The sequence below is a fragment of the Larimichthys crocea genome, chromosome XI (assembly GCF_000972845.2).
Source record: "Larimichthys crocea isolate SSNF chromosome XI, L_crocea_2.0, whole genome shotgun sequence".
NCBI classification, from domain to species: domain Eukaryota; kingdom Metazoa; phylum Chordata; class Actinopteri; family Sciaenidae; genus Larimichthys; species Larimichthys crocea.
Genome location: NC_040021.1, coordinates 21,606,241 through 21,625,681, shown reverse-complemented (window position 1 = coordinate 21,625,681; position 19,441 = coordinate 21,606,241). Strand labels below are relative to the sequence as shown.

At 39.6% G+C, this 19,441-nt stretch overlaps 3 protein-coding genes across 8 annotated transcripts; all 3 read left to right on the top strand.

Annotated features, from left to right (window-relative positions):
- Positions 1-1,730: 1,730 nt before the first annotated feature.
- LOC104939018 (hypothetical protein) lies at positions 1,731-6,758 on the top strand. Of its 3 annotated transcripts, none has more exons than XM_019259123.2 (9): positions 1,731-2,473; positions 2,663-2,986; positions 3,082-3,342; positions 3,478-3,564; positions 3,722-3,805; positions 3,874-3,902; positions 4,122-4,178; positions 4,430-4,489; positions 5,214-6,758. In XM_019259123.2, the coding sequence occupies exons 1-9, from the start codon at positions 2,413-2,415 to the stop codon at positions 5,346-5,348; spliced, it is 1,098 nt and encodes a 365-aa protein (XP_019114668.1). In that variant the 5' UTR covers positions 1,731-2,412; the 3' UTR covers positions 5,349-6,758. The 3 variants fall into 3 exon arrangements, with proteins under 3 accessions (XP_019114668.1, XP_019114667.1, XP_019114669.1); XM_019259122.2 differs by having other exon boundaries at positions 2,660-2,986; XM_019259124.2 differs by having other exon boundaries at positions 1,733-2,473; positions 2,660-2,986; positions 3,082-3,330.
- Positions 6,759-8,699: 1,941 nt separating this feature from the next.
- LOC109138582 (uncharacterized) lies at positions 8,700-13,656 on the top strand. 3 transcript variants are annotated; one of them, XM_027284513.1, is made up of 11 exons: positions 8,700-8,831; positions 9,570-9,899; positions 10,001-10,240; positions 11,152-11,472; positions 11,574-11,828; positions 11,941-11,991; positions 12,319-12,405; positions 12,493-12,521; positions 12,728-12,784; positions 12,887-12,955; positions 13,382-13,656. In XM_027284513.1, the coding sequence occupies exons 1-11, from the start codon at positions 8,771-8,773 to the stop codon at positions 13,505-13,507; spliced, it is 1,626 nt and encodes a 541-aa protein (XP_027140314.1). In that variant the 5' UTR covers positions 8,700-8,770; the 3' UTR covers positions 13,508-13,656. The 3 variants fall into 3 exon arrangements, with proteins under 3 accessions (XP_027140314.1, XP_027140315.1, XP_027140316.1); XM_027284514.1 differs by lacking the exon at positions 11,941-11,991; XM_027284515.1 differs by lacking the exons at positions 11,152-11,472; positions 11,574-11,828.
- Positions 8,730-19,136, top strand: LOC113743992 (uncharacterized). Of its 2 annotated transcripts, XM_027284524.1 has the most exons (8): positions 8,730-8,773; positions 16,398-16,455; positions 17,025-17,354; positions 17,456-17,710; positions 17,823-17,873; positions 17,963-18,049; positions 18,132-18,160; positions 18,580-19,136. In XM_027284524.1, the coding sequence occupies exons 1-8, from the start codon at positions 8,771-8,773 to the stop codon at positions 18,616-18,618; spliced, it is 852 nt and encodes a 283-aa protein (XP_027140325.1). In that variant the 5' UTR covers positions 8,730-8,770; the 3' UTR covers positions 18,619-19,136. The 2 variants fall into 2 exon arrangements, with proteins under 2 accessions (XP_027140325.1, XP_027140324.1); XM_027284523.1 differs by lacking the exon at positions 8,730-8,773 and having other exon boundaries at positions 16,163-16,455; positions 18,580-19,134.
- The last annotated feature ends 305 nt before the right edge of the window (positions 19,137-19,441 follow it).

Below are 19,441 nucleotides of genomic sequence, written 5' to 3'. Positions count from 1 at the left end.
ATGACTGTGCGATGATGAAAAGGTGTTCAAGACGGAAGAAGAATGCATGAACTTTTCTAAACATAAACACATAACAATAATAATAATAATAAACCAATGCAGGTGAATAAAGTAAATATGAAAGTTATTATAGGCCAGGCTTAAACTGTGACACATTTAAAAAAATGAATTACATGTGGGGGTCCCTGTTCTGTTTGTCTCTCGTCCAAGGTGTCCTGTGACTCCTGACTCAGGGAATATTCATTGAATATTTTGACAAGTAATTACTGAACTAAACCTGAACCTCTCACCTGCTTCTCATCATCATCATCGTCCAATCAACCCGTGCAGTATAAAAGAGCAGTTTAACCTCCAGGCCACTCCTAGATCAACAGTCTTCCTTATGTCAACAAATGGTGCTTTAGGTGCTTTCCAAGTGCCAATCGTCATGTTTTAATTTGTTACGACACATGCAATTTCAAAACTTAATTTCTACCTGCAGCGATCAATGTGTATTCTCACTTTGGTTATTTTACCAGCTGCTCATATTAACTCTTTGTTTTGATTATTTAATCAGGTGACAAAGATCCCCCCAAAAATCTCTCAGGAGCATCTAATGGAAAGTTCTAGATTTTAAATATACAGTTTCAAAATGTGGATTTCAGCATGAAGATATCGAGAAAAGCTCAGTCTAGGCGAGGAAAGTAATGCAAGAGGCACGAAATGAAGTAAAAACACGAGATGCAAATCAACTGGAAAACACAGCGTGTGTTTTTATTTTTTTAGAATGTTCCATATTTACAAATGTTATCATGCAGTTTTCCAATAAAAATACTTTAAATTGTTCTGCTGCTTCTCTCTCGCCTGGACATGGCGTTGTAGTGTAATCTGGTATTGCTCTGATGGGAATATTTTTATGAATACTTCATCGGCCCGGCTTGCTATCATGGTAAAACTGTGGGAAATGATCTCCAGAACCAGAACCACCAGAACAGGAAAACCTACTTAAGTAGTAGACATACTACTCAAGTTTTGTGGTTTGTAGTGGTGATGATCAATGGTTTAGTGATGCATGAAGAGGTGAATATACTCTCCATTAATGAATTAAAGAATAAACTCCCTGTGTTACACACAGTGACAATGTCAGACTATTATTTATCCACCCAAAAACATGTACACCACCTACCACTGTGTATGTAGTCTGTGTCTGAGAACACAACCAGCTGCTCATGTCTTCTTACAACACACTGAACCACCGCTTCCGCCGTATTTTTAGAAATGTAACTTTAAAGGAACATAGCTGTAAGTTCTTAAGAAGTTTCGTGGAAAGGAATACGTCATCCGGTGACAGTTTCAGTTTTTCATTTACAATAAGGATACCAGTCACCCTCTTAAAGGAACATGTAACCTTATGTGCAACACTGGCATCACTGGTTAGAAACGGGTACTGCAGTTTAAATTCTAAATACTGGGCAGGTGTCTCCTCCCACATCCTCCTCCTAAGACTCAAAGCTCAAGCAGGTTGCCAGATTGAAGACAGAAAAGAGAGAAAATATATAAGAAATATTAAGAATCCAAGCATTTATAAAGAAAACATTCATATTCTTAAATAAACAACATGTAACTTCATGTGCAACACTGACATCAGTGGTTAAAAATGGGTACTGCAGTCAAAATTTCAAAATACTGAGCAGGTGTCTCCTCCCACATCCTCCTCCTCAGACTCTCACACTTGTCAGATTGAAGACTCGGAGCACGGAGCTTTTCAGGTCAGGCTGAATGCAAACTGCAAGGGGGGAACAAACTGACTCACAGTATTTCAATTTAGCATGTATCTTTAACCTCTGATGACCTAACTAACTCATGCATATATAATAATTATGCATGAATATAATTATGCAGGATATATCATGGATGGAAGACATGCTGCTGCTGTGCAATCTGCATGTTTGCAGCAGATATGTGCACTGCAAACTGTGAGTTGTTTTTCTCTCTAGTGACAGATTGCAGAACTTTTCCTGTGTGCAGGAAATGAGAGAACCATCTCTATGAAGACGTCACGATTATAAACAGAAAAAAAACTTAAGGGCTGAAACACCACAGTGGGAGGGAAGTGTGTTGTGGTTGTGTTTTTTTGGTTTTGTAGTAGCCACAGTTGCCTCCTGTGCTGCTGGAGTTTTAGATAAAATCCCCTCTGCTCTTACTCCTCGTCTACTTTTGCACTCACTGGGAATCACTGTGGACGAGAGTGTTCAAAATGTACAAATTCAAGGAAATGAAAAGGTGGCATGCTCCGCCTACAGCAGCGAACAAGAGGGAAGAAAGTTGACAGTTACTTTGAGGAAGTAACAAATCACTCATCATAGGAAGTAGATTCTCTGAAACGACTTCAGTTTGTGACAGACACGAGCTGAGAGCGGACAGAGAGACGCGATGGTTGAAGTCGGGTGGATTAAAACGTCTTTGTTTCTGATGCCAGTGCTGCTGTTTGCAGGTAAGGATGCTCCTAACATACACAGTGATATTACTAACACTGCATTAGCACATACAGTAACGTTATGTAACTAAGACAGCTACGGCTGCAAACAAAAGCTGTGTCTGAGACCTGACTGACACATTAACTATCAGCAGAAAAACTATATTCATATTACAGCTTATTTTTCCTTTCTCGTCTTTTCAGCAGCAGTGACTGGACAATCTATTCTCCGTGTTCTTGTCAGAGTTGGAGATGAAGTCACTTTGACTTGTGAAAATGTGATTGGTTATCAGGACAAATGTAAACGTACTGACTGGCTCATCGATGATCCAAGACAGAGAGCAGCAGTAGAGCTGATTAAACGTGGGCAGATTTCTGAAAGAGCCAAATCTAAATCAGACAGACTGAGTGTTACACAGAACTGTTCTCTGGTTATAAAGAAGGTCACACATGAAGATGTTGGTCGTTACACCTGCAGACAGTATGACTCAGGACATGGAGACAGTCGGGTTGATCTGTCTGTTGTTACCAGTGAGTATTTCCATCATCACGTTTTCAGCTCAAACTGTGAAACATCCCAATAATTATGATTATAGTGATGAAGTGAATTTTACTTTCTTCACCAGTGACTGAACACGAGAACAATGATCAGGTGACGTTGTCCTGCTCTGTGTCGGAACATGAATGGTGTAATCACAGAGTGGAGTGGCTGTATGAGGGTAAAGTTAAAGACAAGGAGACATCACGGCGTATTTGCTCAGTTAATTTGACCTATAAGAAGCAGGAGTCAAAGAAGTACAAGTCACTTAACTGTGAAGTGACTGATCTTTCCAATGGACAAGAGCAGCAGTTTCCCTTCAGCCGTCAGACCTCAGGTGAGAAACCAGGTGAGCTCATGATGAGCTGTTTATAATCACCTTACAGTAATGTGTGTAATCACAAAGTACACGTGTGTATTTGATATATTTAAAGATGAAGATGGTAAATCATGATCATGAGTTTTTTTTATTTCATTTGTTCAGCAACAACAACAACAACGGCAACAGCAGGACGGACATCAACAACAACTGAGAGGAATGTGACGAAGTCACCAGGGCGTGAAATAGAAGGTACCTCTTTGGATCTCTTTAGAGGATTTTTTTGTCTTTCAGTGTTTTAAATGTCAGACCAACATTTGTTAGAACAGATCATTCTCTTTCAAAGGATTTTAGCAGGACAGAAAAAGCTCCATCTTAAGTGTTTTTAATATTTTCGTTCGTTCTGCAGTTTGGTGGTTCATCGTTGTGGCTGTGGGTTTGGCTGCACTCTTAATAATCGCTGTGACGCTCTTCTTATGCAAGAGAACTAAAGGTAAGGACACCCACAGGTGGAACGTTTGTCATGGAACGAGCGCTGACTCTCTCTTTTGTCTTTTCAAGGCAAAAAAACGCGGATGGATGAAAACACGGTGAGTTTAAAGCCGGATAATCAAATGTTGGTTGATATGAATCTGTAGCCCGCAGACAGAGATGTGCCGAAGTTTTTGAGTGGAAGTGGAAGATTATCGGTTAAAGGAATAGTACAACCACTTTGACCACTTAGACAGAGTCACAGAGAGTTGGATGAAAGGTAACGAGCTGGGTCAGGAGGTGATCACAGTGATGCAATGCCAACTGTGTTTCTCCAGGGACAGAGCTTAAACCCCGTGGTGACCGAGTCTGGCCCTGAAATCACTCAGCACACGGTGAGATCACAAACTACACCCAGAATATCGTCACACTCACTTTTATCTGTAGTTAAACTATGATTGTATGAGACGCACAACAGCTATTCGGTGTCTGTGTTCTGCTGCAAGAGAGAAAAAAGAGGAAGAAGGAGATGCCGCCGACGGATATATAAAGTGTGAAATAGGAAGTAATGAGTGTGAAGGGTACAAAAAAAGAACATACTTACAGTAAGTCATTATTGAGCAGTCATTATGTCTTCCCTGTGTAGGACGATGGTGTTGCCTACGCCTCCATCAGCTACACCAAGAAGGCCAGCAGTAAAACCCGGGTAAGAAAGAAGCACACTACAATGAAAGCTTTGAATCCACTATGAACTGTATTTTTAAAATAACATGTTAAATGTTAACGTGTTAACGAAAGGTGTCACTCGTAGTGATGAATCTGTAATTATCACCTGAATCTGCGGCGCCCCCCTCAGAAATTAAGCTGATCGTGGAGCTGTGTGTCTCACCGCTTTACGAGAAAAGGCTTTAAAAACTTCCCATACACTTCCCGCTCAGCACCAGACAGCAGATAGACACAGTCAGACACCAAAAAAGTGGAGCTAAAAGAGAGTGAATATTCCAGCATGAATCACAAATCCAGTGCTTATGTTGCTCCGTCACTGCTGGAGGTGTAAATGAGCTTAATGCACTTTTATGTGCTCCAGTTTAAGTTGAGCAACCGTCGGTCAAACTCCTCCTTTCCTGTACTTAGGTATGCCATGTGTTGCTCACAGAAAGTCAGAAGTAAGATTTAGTTTGTTTGTTACCTGCCTACAGAGGATGAGAGTGGCAGTAGCTCTGTCAGTAGGGATGTGGCTGGGTAACTGGAGGGTGGCCGGTTCAAGTCCAGCGTGGATGAAAGCGTGGAGGGTGGACTGGTAGCTGGCACTGAGCGAGGCTGCGATGTGTGGCTGCCGTTCACTCCCCGATCTCTTCACATGTGCATGTCTGTGATTGTATTTCAGGTAAAAACCGATGATGTGTGTATAATTTTCTACATATTCTCAGGTGCAGGTTAGAAGTGACGATGACGAAGACGACACGGTGACCTACAGCACTGTGAGAGCTTCTTCCTCTCCTGCTGCAGCCGACACCGCTGACCCCAACAACATCTACGCCAAGATCAACAAACCACGCAAATAAGAAAACAGAGGACTACTCGCCCAGCTTTGGATATATTGGATATAATGTTGAGATCTGCACCTGTCAACCTAAAACATAACGAACATCATAACCAGCATCAGCGATCTTGAACCTTTCACGGCCTGCGTGGTGTCATCAGGTAGGAGGTGCTTGGAGCAAACTTCAGGGAATAAACAATGGCAGCTGCCTTTTATCTGGGTGATAGCAATAATTGTGAAGATCACACAAAGATCCTGGTTTGGGTTCAGTTCGATTCTACTTGATTTATATCGCCCCAAATCATAACAAAAGTTATCTCATGACACTTTCCATACAGAGCAGGTGTAGACCGTGCAGTGACCCAACAATTCCACCATGGGCAAGCACTTGGCAGAAACTTCAGGCAGTCTAGTCCTATAGCCGCAGAACTAAGGGATGACCTGAGCCAGCCATAACTGTGAGCTCTAGGTTAAAATAAGCACTTTGTTAAGATTACGGAAGCTCTGTCGTCATAGTTAGTCATGCTTTTAAAAGAAAAAAACGGAAACAAACAGCGGCTGTACAGCCACGCCACGTGACGTCATCCTTCCGCTTTGTCACTTAAATATAAATATATATATATATATAAATGTCTTGTAGAGAAGCTGTCATTGATTTTAGGAGATAGTCTCCTAAAAATGCACTTAATGCAACGTCACACCAAACATGTGGCTTAATCTGCTCTTAAAGCTGTGTATCCAAATGTGACATGAGAGGAATAACTTTAAAAAGTATAGCTATTCAAGTATACCCTTGTTTTTTGTTAGTTTTAAAGCTTTACAAGTCATTTATTATAGACAGATCATTTTATTACACTTTACTGTGTTAGTGACGCTTGATCTAATTTAAAAATAATTAACCTGCGACTATTTTTTAGTTTGTTTTAATGCAGATTTACAGGATGTGTTGCTGTACAAATCATTTTTGCCTAGAATGGGGGAGGGGTAACTTGTGTGTAAATAGTACATAATATATCTTTCATATGTGTGTGGTCGCTGTGCTTAAGTAAAACATAAATAATATATGACACATTTTGCGTGATGATGTCTGGACTGGTTGCACATCAGACTTTTTGACTTGTTACAGCAGTAGACAGTGAGCCAGCATGAACAGCAGCAGGACCTCTGCTAAGTGGAATGCAGCCATCGTTAAAGCACAAAAATGTCTGCTGTGCAACCAGTCCATGCTCAATGAGTAATATATTTCTGTTGGATTATGTTACATTCCTTTTTTTTTTTATTAGTATTTTAATGTCATCAGCTGTAATATTTTGAACATTTATGTCTAATGTGTTGATTCCTACGGAGAGACTGTGTGATGGGTTAACTCGCCCACATTCACGTGTCTGTTTGCTGTGCTTGGTTAAAAAATAAATAAGAATAATAAACGACATATTTTGCGTAATTGTGCTAAATGGTGAATAAGTTACGTTAAAGTGTATCATCTTTTAAACGTCTGTTTTGTGTTGATATTCAGAATCCAAAAAGGATTATAATTCACTTTCTTTCTTCTGCTGTAAAGGTAACGTTACCTACAGCAGCTGCACCAGGTCAGGTTTTACTTTTTACCTATGAGAATAAGTGGAGTGATTCAAAATGAAGTTGTCATCCACTTCAGCACCACGGACAGCGACATCACAACCTGAGTGTCTGAGCTCACTCTGCAGTGATGATTTGGAAAACCTTTAACTATAGTATATTATATTACTAGTATATAATTATATATATATATTTTTATATATATCTATATATATATATATATATATATATATATATATATATATATATATATATATATATATCTATATATATATCTATACTACAGTATAGTATATATATAATTATTATATAATATATTAAATTATTTTTTTTTTTTTTTTTTTTTTTTTTTTTTTTTTTTTTTTTTTTTTTTTTTTTTTTTTTTTTTTTTTTTTTTTTTTTTTTTTTTTTTCTTTTATTCTACTGTAATATATTATATTATATTGTATTTCAGTGTGATCCAAGCTTCTTTTTTAATGTAAATAGAAAATTGCTCAGGAGTCAGTCATACAGTGTGTTTCGTATAACTGTCGTCTTGTCTTGAGGTCAAATGTTGGAGGAGAAATCAGTTGAACCACATTTCTCTTTAGTGTGACGTCTCAAATAGCTTTTCAGTAGCTTAGCTCTGCTGCAGCGTCCGTACAAGAGAAAAAGGAGAACATTTTATTGATTAGTTTATCAATCTATAATCTGCACTACTGTTCATCGAGCTCCACTGGCTACCTACATGTTACCTCACGACTGTTCCTCCAGTGAACGATGCCTCAGGGCGATCTAGACTCTTCTCCTCTGTTGTTCCCCGTTGGTGGAACGTCCTACCAGTTCCTACCAGATCAGGGCGTCCTTCACTAAGACCTCCAGCTCTTCAGAGAGCACCTCCTCTCCAACACCGCCAACAATTGGACATGCTGAATCTATCCCCGTCTACAGCTGTCACAGCTCTTATTGCTGCACCGACTGACTTGTTTCCCTTTTTTGTAAGTTGCTTTGGATAGTAAGAACAGTGGTAAAGCAGCAAAGATACAATGCTGAGTAGAGGCTAGTTAAATTATTGTCATTGCATCAGGCAGGCCACAGAGATTGACCCCAAAACCTCCAAGGATGACATGAGTTTTCCACATGAATCCGCCATGTTGTTGAGAAAGCTTTGACTGTGTGTGTTGGCTGGTCATTAAAGGTTTAAAAGCAGCAGTTGTTCTCACGCTGGCACCAAAAACACTTCCTCTTCAGTTTTCAGAAAACACGCTTACTTATTGCAATGAGGAACTAACTCTAAGATCACCACAAGGAGCCTTCTGTTTGGTGAGAAGCTGTCACAGCAACCGCTGAGTTTGACGTGAAGTGACAAACTAAAAAGTAGTTCCTCAAACCGCCGGTGTCAAAACAACAGCCGGCTACAGAAACACACCATTTAAAATACATTAAAGCTTAAAGTTATGCACGAATAATAGTGTGGCTGCTTTGATTGACAAGTGTGTGCCCTTACGATTGGCTTGTTTGAGCACCCAGGCTTCATTTAGCCCGCCTTAGCTCCACCCACGCTTTATTTTTGGATTACCCAGCAGGCGGTGGAGGCAGAGCTGGGTACCAGTTAGTAGAGACGTTACTCCTGTTGAGCTCTGGCTGAAGGACGGGGGCTAAAAACACATCAGTGATGTCACATCCCTTTTCTCCACGCTGAAACACACCTGACCCTCTGATTGGCTGAAATTCAAAGAGGTGGAATATTCAACAACAGAAAGAATGAAAAAAAAGAAAAAAGAAGCCACTTTGAGGAAGTGACACTGTACTCATAAGGGGAAGTAAATGCTCAATCTGTCTTAAAGACGCACTCAGTCCACAGTCGGACACACCGAGAGGATCACGATGGTTCAGTTCAGCTGGATTAAAGTGTCTTTGTCTGTGGTGCTGCTGCTTCAGTTCACAGGTAAGGATTTACAATACACACACATGACTAAAAGAAACATTAAGAACAATCCCTGATAGACAGAAGCCACGTTTGCTGTTTGTTTTGAACACGGTGTGACCCTCTGGGGACTGAGTCACTTGAACCCGTTTTCACTTCTTTAACATTTGGACTTATAAACAATATGTAATGTATATGGAACAATGTGTGTTTGGTGTCTATGAATTCAGAAGAACCTAGGCTATCATAATGCATGTGATGTGCTTATAAAGGAAGTACGAGGGGAAAAAATCTACAATAGAATTAGAAAATTAGATTTGTGTCTGTCTTTCTGAGTTTCTGAATGATTCAAACCCTGATTCAAACATACACGTGCAGTGTCATTGCCTCTTTTCACGACAGAGTCCTTTGATTGGCTCCATAGGTACCTTCCACTGATTGGACGAAAAAGAAACTATTCTGCCTAGTAACATTTTTCTATTTGTCGACTGCGCATTGGTGTCCACCCCGCATCTTTTTTTTTTGTTTGTGTGTCAGACAAAGTTCATCACACAATACTGTAAACATAAACTATATTTTATATATATATATAAATATATATAGTGTGTGTGTATATCTATACATTGTATATAGATATATATATATTATATATAATTATATATATAATATATATATATTTATATATCTATATATATATATAATATATATATATATATATATTCTTATCGCTCTTTTATATTTATCTCTCATCTTCAACAGCAGTAACTGGACAAAACCAACCCTTCACTGTCAGAGTTGGAGATGACGTCACTTTGCCGTGTGGAAATGTGACGAAAGATCAGAACAAATGTGACACAACTACCTGGAAAGTCATATGGAAGGAGGTGGATGCAGCAGTAGAGCTGGTTCATCTTGGGCAGATTAGGAAATATTCGATTATCGAAGATATATCAGGCAGACTGAGTGTTACAGAGAATTGTTCTCTGGTTATAAAGAAGGTCACAGTCGGGGATGTTGGTCGTTACACCTGCCTCAAATCAGGAGAACAACAAGGTCCAGACTCTCATGTTTATCTGTCTGTTGTTCACAGTGAGTATTTCCATCATCATGTTTTCAGCTCAAACTGTGAAACATCACAATAATTATGATTATAGTGATGAAGTGAATTTTACTCTTGTTTTCTTCACCAGTTGAAAAACAACAGGCAAATGATTCTGTCGTCTTGACCTGCGCTGTGGTGACATATGCAGGTTGTGGATACACAGTGCAGTGGCTGCATGATGATGATAAGCCTGTCACAGAGACATCACAGTTTGGCTGTTCAGCCATCATGACATTTAAAAAGTCAGATAACGTGTTGCTCAAGTGTAAAGTGACAGATGATGAGAGTGGACGAACCCTGCTGTCTTCTTTTAGCCTCCAGTCATCAGGTATGTTTGCTTTAATCTGACTTTAACTTTTAAGATGACTTCTCTTCTTCAGATGCTGAGCAACTTGTATGTTATCACCATGTGTGACTGCTCATTTTACTCCATCAGTCCAACTTAGCTTTTATATCATGGTGGAGAAACTGATGCTGAGTTAAGGTTGATTTCATAGCTCGGGCCTTGGTTGGTAGCTCATTACTTCAACATGTGAGAATATGTGGATGTGCAAAACGTGCCTCTAAACACTTCTAATAGTTAATGACTTCATGCTTTATAGAGAAAGGTGATCTGATGTCATAGCAGTCGGGTATATTTAAATACAATAACAAGATAAATAGGTCGGTAAGGTGCAAGATGATGGTAATAGCACTGATGATATGATGGTAGTGTTAATAACAGTATATAATAATAATAATAATAATATAGAGATACACATAGAAATGTGTCATCATCATGTATCAATAAGGTTTATATTAACACATACCACATATGATATGAAGTATATGTTCCAGTATTTGGAGTGTTGAGGTGCAGAGTGCAGATTTAGTGCACTTCTGTGACAGTGGCTCTGACAGAGTCCGATGAGTTGTAACATCGGGAGTTGGGAGGAACGATTTCCTGAATCATTCCTTAGAGCAGCGGGGTTGAATGAGTCTGTTGCTGAAGCCGCTCTTTAGTTTGTCCATGATTGGCAGCATCCTGAAATAGAACGACAATGAAGTGTCAGACACACACCGCACACATCATCGTCGTTTTCAGCGTGATCAGTGTGAAAACCTGAATCTCTTCATCATAAACTAGAGATATTTACAACATTTTAGACCAATCTGTGCCCAGAGTTCCTCACACATGACTGTAAACATAAACATCTATATTCTTATCACTCTTTTATATTTATCTCTCATCTTCAACAGCAGTAACTGGACAAAACCAACGCCCCATTGTCAGAGTTGGAGATGACGTCACTTTGCCGTGTGGAAATGTGATGAAAGATCAGAACAAATGTGACACAACTACCTGGACCTCAAGATGGAAGGAGAGGGATGCAGCAGTACAGCTGGTTACTCTTGGACAGATTAGTAAACGTGAAGCTAAATCAGACAGACTGAGTGTTACAGAGAATTGTTCTCTGGTTATAAAGAAGGTCACAGTCGACGATGTTGGTCGTTACACCTGCCTCAAATCAGGAAAACAACAAGATCCAGACTCTCATGTTTATCTGACTGTTGTTAAAAGTGAGTATTTCCATCATCATGTTTTCAACTCAAACTGTGAAACATCACAATAATTATGATTATAGTGATGAAGTGAATTTCACTCTTGTTTTCTTCAACAGTTGACAAAGATCAGACTGATGAATCTGTCTACTTGTCCTGCGATGTGCTGACATATGCAGGTTGTGGATACACAGTGCAGTGGCTGTATGATGATGATAAGCCTGTCACAGACACAGTAAAGTCTGACTGTGCAGACATCATGACATTTAGTTTTCATCATCATCAAAAGTCAGATAACGTGTTGCTCAAGTGTAAAGTGACAGATGATGAGAGTGGACGAACCCTGCTGTCTTCTTTTAGCCTCCAGTCATCAGGTATGTTTGCTTTAATCTGACTTTAACTTTTAAGATGACTTCTCTTCTTCAGATGCTGAACAACTTGTATGTTATCACCATGTGTTGTGTTTTATTTCATATTCAACAAAAGCAAATGGGGGAAACAAAACGTCATCTGCAGAGGACGACGCTCCAACACATGGTATTTCAAGAGGTTGATATTGTGGGAAAATGTGGTTTCTCTCTCTCTCTCTGTCTCTATGGTCACTCAGGGCTCTGTAGGATTAAATTAAATTTGGGATAGAAAAATAAGTGAAGAAAACACAGATTTTTTAAATGATGAATTTCCTCAAACCACAATATGCATGTTCATCATTTATGTGAATAGATTGCTTAGAGATACTAACAAACGAAGTAAGACACAGCTAGATGCAGATTTGTATGAACAGAAACTGATTTTACTTGTAATATATGTTGCATTTGATTTTAAACATGATTAATATCCTTAATGTTTTTGTTCTCCTTCCAGGTAACTTGTGGATCATCATTGTGTCTGTGGGTTCGGCAGCACTCCTAATCGTCATTGTGGCGGTCATGATATGGAAGAAATCTAAAGGTGAGAGCGTACGCAGATTAAACTGTTACAAACAGGACGTTTAATGTCACCGTGGAAACTTATGTCAACTTTATTTTGTCTTTCCAGGGAGGGAAACACAGACGGACGGAAACACGGTGAGTTTAAACTTTAATAATCAAACAGTTCTTCACGGTGACCAAAGTGATTCCAACAAAATGACCTTTTTTGATCTCTTCAGATCTGGGAATTTAGAATTTATCTTCAGAGGATTATTTGTGGAAAAAAAACAACAACAACATGAAGCTGTGTGTGGTTTAAATGATCAATGATTTGAATGACTGTAACTTGCCTGTTTTTCCAGGAACAGAGCTTGAACCCTGCAGAGACTCTGTCTGCTCCACAGACCAGCGAGGACACGGTGAGATCACACCACACCCAGTAAAACTTAAGTTATGCAACATATCTACAGTGCACACCCTCGACTGAGCGGCCTTCGCTGGGCGTTGTCCTCTCTGTGTAGACCGATCCTGAAGATGGTGTTCCCTACGCCTCCATCAGCTTCATCAGGCAGACCGACAGTGAAGCCCGGGTAAGCTGTCTGATTGGTTGGTAGTGCAAAAACAAGAGTCTGCCATCATGTTAGGTTGTTGTTTCTGAGCTAAATGCAGCATGCTGACACACCCATGTTGTCCACACATCCACTTTTTAAATAAGATGCAACAACTGTTGCAACAAATGCTCTGTTACAAACGCCCTGCCAAACGTTCATGCAAGAGAGCAAAGTTGCAACATAAATTCATAACTTTATTGTCTCGGCTTGTAGGCGGAAGATCAACAATCAATGTTTGTAGTAAAAACTCAGATTATCTCCAGACTATGTGCCGTCACTGCATTAATCTTCCTCTTTCTTCATGATAAACAGATTTAAAATGTTAAAATAATAGATGTCGAATCACGTCCTGCACTGTCCTGTTGTACAGTTGATGTGTCATGTTGTTCCTCTTTTATTTGAAAGGTCTGTGGAGATGGTGATGATGCAGTGACCTACGCCACCGTCAAACCCTCCTCTTCTTCTGCTGGAGCCTCTGCTGATCTCTACGCCACCGTCAACCATCCAAAGACAAACGGGGCCGCAGTGTAGTTACAGCTCAGGTCAGCTCGGCTGCACCTCGTTACTGTTTTTCTTTTTATCATTCTTATATCGTAGCTTTAGATTTCTGTTCTTACATGAACATGGGACCATGTGTTTTGTTCGGGATTGGACCTGGGGTGTAGTAGGTCAAGTAGTAGCACATGTGAAAAAGTCCGAACTTGACGTTCATACGGCTGGTTTGTAAATAAATGAAACATATATATATATATATATATATATATATATATATATATGATATAATAATATATATATATATATATATAGATATATATATGATATATAGATATATATATTTATATATATATATCTTTGTAAAATTGCTGTCAGGCACTTTATTGAGCTCAGTGAGGGAAGTTTTCCTGTGTGACCAGGAACCGGAGGAGCTCAGTGACCTGGTGGTATCTCTTCAAAGAGTTATTCAAAGAGGTATCAGTCATGTATGATTTGGTGCTTGTTATTGAGTTTTTGTTGCTTTTTTAAATGTATATTTCTTAATATTTGTATCCTCTGTTTAATGTTAATATTATATTTAGTTGCTTGGAATTTTAAAAACGACTCTGTTCATCAATAAAACTTCACTCCTGCATTTCTTTGCTCACGTTTCTTCTTTTCATTTGCCATGCTTAATCTGGTTTTTCCCACAGTCCCCGTAGTTGCACAACACGACGAAATCTAGTCAAACAACAATGATGACGCACTTTTTCTAAATCATATTTTGAAACGCGTGTATTGTTTTCTCAGGTTCTAAAGCATAGACTCTAATGAAGGGGAAGCTGCACTTGCTGCAGTGTGGTTTATAAACCTACACCTGCTGCAGACTCAGTGATGGAGAGCTGTGTGACACACTTCCACATAAGACGAGTCAGTTTGGAGTGACACACTGTGCATGAACAAAAGCAGCAGGGGGGAGGGTTTATCTTCTCCTTGTTATTAATAAAGTGCCACTTCCTCATAGTGACTCTTTCCACTGATGTCAGGTTGTTGTTTTTTTCTCTGTGAACGAGTCAGTGCTCAAGACCCGATTCACTTTACATCAGGTGAAAGAAAGTGAGCCCTCGAGCCGTTCTGATGCTCGTTTGGTCGTCGTGGGCCGGTGAAACCTCAAGAGCGCTGCTGCTGTTGTTGCTGACCACATCCTCACCAAAACACTCCTCTGTCAGTTGTTAGGACAAACAAAGAGGAACTAGTTTGTCACAGACCAGCTTTTATAAAAATGCTTCAGATTGGGTTTAACTAACGTCTGTTAATCAGTTACTGTTGCAAATGATGCGTCTTAAAATGTCAAAAATGTGTCCTGTGCACAGAGAGAACCAGCGGTGCACGATGAGGTCACCGTTTTACATATGAAGTACTAAAGGAAGTGTGCTGTGGTTTTAGTGGTTAGTGGGTGGATACATTCACCTCCAACTCCAACAACATCCAGCACCCCCCTCCCACGTATGTGCTTTTGGTGTTAGCTGGGGTCAAGCTACAACGCCGTGAAAGTAGATTCAAAGTTTTTTGTGCCTTTCCTTTGTGGTGTGCCTCCTTTATGTTGACACTCGACTCATTCTGATGCTTATTTGGACATGATGGGAGGGTAAAACCTCGAGAGCGCTTCTGTTTTTGTTAACCACATGCTCGCCAAAACATGTCACTCTCTGTTGCGCGTCTAAGTGGCAGGAGGCCCCGGGGGCCGATCCAGAACTTGCTGGAGGGAGTATGCAGCCCAGGTACATCTGGGACGCCCGTCCCTAGATAAGCTGAAGGAAATGGATGGATGTATGGATGTATGGATGGATGGATGGATGGATGGATGGATGGATGGATGGATGGATGGATGTTCATTTAACAGAGCACCATACAACATTGTTACATAAAGATAAACAATGCAACAGATGATTGCATTGAGGGCGTCCAGTTTAAGCTGGTTTGCATTTCATTGTGGGAGAGTAAAACCTCAAGAGTGCTGCTGCTGTTGTTGTTGTTGACCACATTCTCACGGAAACACTTCTCTCTGAGCTGAAGCAACAAACCTACAAAGAGCAACCAGCGTGTCACCTCCAACTCCAACAACACCTAACACCCCCATGTATTTACTCCTAGTTGATTCTGATAGTGCTATATATCTTAGAGTTGCACACAAATAAGACACTGTAGATGAAATCATCCAGTCCAGAGAGCTCCATGTGTGAACAAAGCCATGACTGCTTCTTCACAAGAGCCTTATCTGATCAGTACAGAGAAAAACCTCAAGACTTCTTCTTTTGTTGTCCACACACACACACACACACACCCACACACGTCAATACACTTCCCCTTCATTTCTCAGAAAGTAGTTCAAAGCTGTGACCACTAAGACGTCACCACACTTGTTTGTCACAGCATCACCATGGCGCAGCTTGAGCCCTGGTATCAGATTCTGGTGGGCGATGCCGGGTTTTCTACAAGGGGATGGAGTCACAGAGGAGCACCATGATCTCTCTTTACATTAAAGACTTCAAATGTGACGGTCACGTGTCAGACCTCGGCAACCAAACCCAGTCAGTTAAAGGAAGTGAAGCCCATAGTATGGCGCCGCCACACGTCGATGGTGATGGCAAGAACAGCATGTATACAGAGAACTGACTTAGTGATGAATCTGAAGGAATATGCATGAATCATGCATCAGTAGTATTCTCATTTTACGCCCCCTGGCTCCCCTTGAGCTCCTACCCAGGATTAGATAGATGAAATTTAGAGATTTAAAAAGATGACATGCAAAACACAAAAAAAAGAATTATGAGGAAGTGACACTGTGCACAAAAGGGGAAGTAAATGCTGAATGTTCCTTAAAGAAGCACTCCATCATAAACTTCGACAGTTCGGGGTGAGAGAACAAGAAGAGAGGATCACGATGGTTCAGTTCAGCTGGATTAAAGTGTCTTTGTCTGTGGTGCTGCTGCTTCAGTTCACAGGTAAGGATTTACAATACACACACATGACTAAAAGAAACATTAAGAACAATCCCTGATAGACAGAAGCCACGTTTGCTGATTGTTTTGAACACGGTGTGACCCTCTGGGGACTGAGTCACTTGAACCCGTTTCAACTTCTTGAAAAATATCTACATGGAAATTATAAAATTAGATTTGTGTCTGTTTTTACTCAGACAGTAATACTGAGGAGTTTTTGAATGATTCAAACCCGTTCCTGACATACATGTGCAGTTTTTAATACAAAAAGTCCAAAAGCGTCATTGCCTCTTTTTCCTCATGCATGCCACTTTGCAAAGCATGGAAGTTTGGGTCTGCACCTGTCATGCAATAAAAATGCTATCTCTGTGGTCCAGAGTCCTTTGATTGGCTAGGACGCTTCATAGGTACCTTCCACTAATTGGTGTCCACCTGGAATCTATTTTTCGATTGGTGTTTTACGCAGTGAGCCAAGTGAGACCAATCCGTCCCCAGAGTTCCTCACACATGACTGTAAACATAAACATCTATATTCTTATCACTCTTTTATATTTATCTCTCATCTTCAACAGCAGTAACTGGACAAAACCAAACCTTCACTGTCAGAGTTGGAGATGACGTCACTTTGCCGTGTGGAAATGTGACGAAAGATCAGAACAAATGTGACACAACTACCTGGAAAGTCATATGGAAGGAGGTGGATGCAGCAGTAGATCTGGTTACTCTTGGACAGATTAGGAAACATGTGTTTGTTGAAGATATATCAGACAGACTGAGTGTTACAGAGAATTGTTCTCTGGTTATAAAGAAGGTCACATTCTGGGTTGCTGGTCGTTACACCTGCCTCAAATCAGGAAAACAACAAGGTCCAGACTCTCATGTTTATCTGTCTGTTGTTCACAGTGAGTATTTCCATCATCATGTTTTCAACTCAAACTGTGAAACATCACAATAATTATGATTATAGTGATGAAGTGAATTTTACTCTTGTTTTCTTCACCAGTTGCCAAAGATCAGAACGATGATGAAGTCCTCTTGACCTGCGCTGTGCTGACATATGCAGGTTGTGGATACACAGTGCAGTGGCTGCATGATGATGATAAGCCTGTCACAGACACAATAGAGTTTAACTGTGCATCCTTCATGATATTTAATTCTCATCTTGATCAAAAGTCAGATCACATGTTAGCCAAGTGTAAAGTGACAGATGATGAGAGTGGACGAACCCTGCTGTCTTCTTTTAGCCTCCAGTCATCAGGTATGTTTGCTTTAATCTGACTTTAACTTTTAAGATGACTTCTCTTCTTCAGATGCTGAACAACTTGTATGTTATCACCATGTGTTGTGTTTTATTTCATATTCAACAAAATCAAATGGGGGAAACAAAACGTCATCTGCAGAGGACGACGCTCCAACACATGGTATTGACTCTCTCTCTCTCTCTCTGTCTTTCTCTCTCTCTCTCTCACTAACCCTAAACCATATTTTGATGTTGTCGTTCTCTTTCCAGGTTGGTGGAGGTCCATCATCGTGTCTGTGGGTTTAGCAGCACTCATAATAATCGTTGTGGCAGTCACCATTTGGATCAGAACTAAAGGTGAGAACTTTCACTGATGAAACTAACGACACATTTGGATCAACCTGTGGAAACTAAAGCAGACTCTCCCTTGTCTTTTCAGCAAAGAAAACACAGGCGGATGAAAACACGGTGAGTCTGAAATCTGAACAATAAATGAATCATGACAATAAATAAATCATGACTTGCGGTAGTTACGACTCAGTTGCAGCTGAGTACCCACTGATGTAAATGGAAAACTGTACTGATAACACACTACACCCAGCACAACGTTCGACTCCCCAGTGTTTGGATGTGTTCCGAGTATAACTGTAGGAGACACAGGGAGAATTGCTTTTTTTGGTCAAGTTTTTATGTGTACAGGCCTGAAATGCAACCACACACACACACAAACACACACACACACACACACACACACACACACACACACACGTTATTATTTATATAAACTCTTTCACCTTTAAATCCTGAAAATTCTCATGATTGAGAAGTGTAATGTTGTCTGGTCTGTGTTAAATCATGTGTTGTGCTGTGCCTCTTATGTCTCATAGGTCCGGGGTGGTGATGATGCAGTGACTACAGCACTGTGAAAGCTTTCTTTCTCCTCTTCTGCTGGAGCCTCTGCCGATCCCAGCAACCTCTATGCTACCATCAACTAACCAAAACTTAACCACGTGTATTCACATTTAATATCATTACATTTATTTATCATAGATTCTTGCAGCCTTGTTTGTAGCATCATCAAGTGCTCACCTTTCCCTCCTGTGTTGTCGTAAAAAGGTTTTTGTCCAGAAGGGGGAGGTGTAAGCTAAGTTACTACCACAATGTATGCTGATATATGATGATTTCTATAATAATATGTTAGATTTTACTCAATGAACTTGCTGTCAGGAACATTATGTATGTGCCATTGTTTGGTAGTTCAATTTTATTTTGAACTTTTTAAAGGTGTTGTTTCACCTGTAGTTGTGTTATATGGACTTTTTTCCCTCCCTTTAATACTTTGCGGTGATAATACATTACAATATAAAATAATATATGTATAATATAATTATACAAATATTTTGTTTTTTAATTTTAATGTTACTTTTTTTTACCATTTTTTATTTTAATTGTTGCTGTCATTTATATATATATATATATATAATATATATATATATATATTTATATATATATATAATATATAATATTATATATTTTTTTTTTTTTTCTTCTTTCTAATAAAGTCCTTGGTTTGCCATTTTGAATGTCTGTGAAGGAAATGCTAAAAAATAAGATCAAAAAGATGTTCTGTTTGCATTTTGGAGATGTGCTTATTGACTTTTATTGTTGTAATAGTTGTATTTTATTCTACTTATATAATGCATTCTCTTTAATTAAATAAAATGTGATTCTATTTTGAGAATTCACCTT

Bases quoted from the DNA above. Each gene is read 5' to 3' on its own strand.
- LOC109138582 (XM_027284513.1), top strand. From the start codon at position 8,771: ATGGTTCAGTTCAGCTGGATTAAAGTGTCTTTGTCTGTGGTGCTGCTG. The intron at 12,406-12,492 runs GTGAGAGCGTAC...TTGTCTTTCCAG, and splicing joins GATATGGAAGAAATCTAAAG to GGAGGGAAACACAGACGGAC. The intron at 12,956-13,381 runs GTAAGCTGTCTG...TTTATTTGAAAG, and splicing joins AGACCGACAGTGAAGCCCGG to GTCTGTGGAGATGGTGATGA.
- LOC113743992 (XM_027284523.1), top strand. From the start codon at position 16,323: ATGTTCCTTAAAGAAGCACTCCATCATAAACTTCGACAGTTCGGGGTG. The intron at 16,456-17,024 runs GTAAGGATTTAC...CATCTTCAACAG, and splicing joins GCTGCTGCTTCAGTTCACAG to CAGTAACTGGACAAAACCAA. The intron at 18,161-18,579 runs GTGAGTCTGAAA...TATGTCTCATAG, and splicing joins CACAGGCGGATGAAAACACG to GTCCGGGGTGGTGATGATGC.
- LOC104939018 (XM_019259122.2), top strand. From the start codon at position 2,413: ATGGTTGAAGTCGGGTGGATTAAAACGTCTTTGTTTCTGATGCCAGTG. The intron at 2,474-2,659 runs GTAAGGATGCTC...TCGTCTTTTCAG, and splicing joins GCCAGTGCTGCTGTTTGCAG to CAGCAGTGACTGGACAATCT. The intron at 4,490-5,213 runs GTAAGAAAGAAG...ACATATTCTCAG, and splicing joins AGGCCAGCAGTAAAACCCGG to GTGCAGGTTAGAAGTGACGA.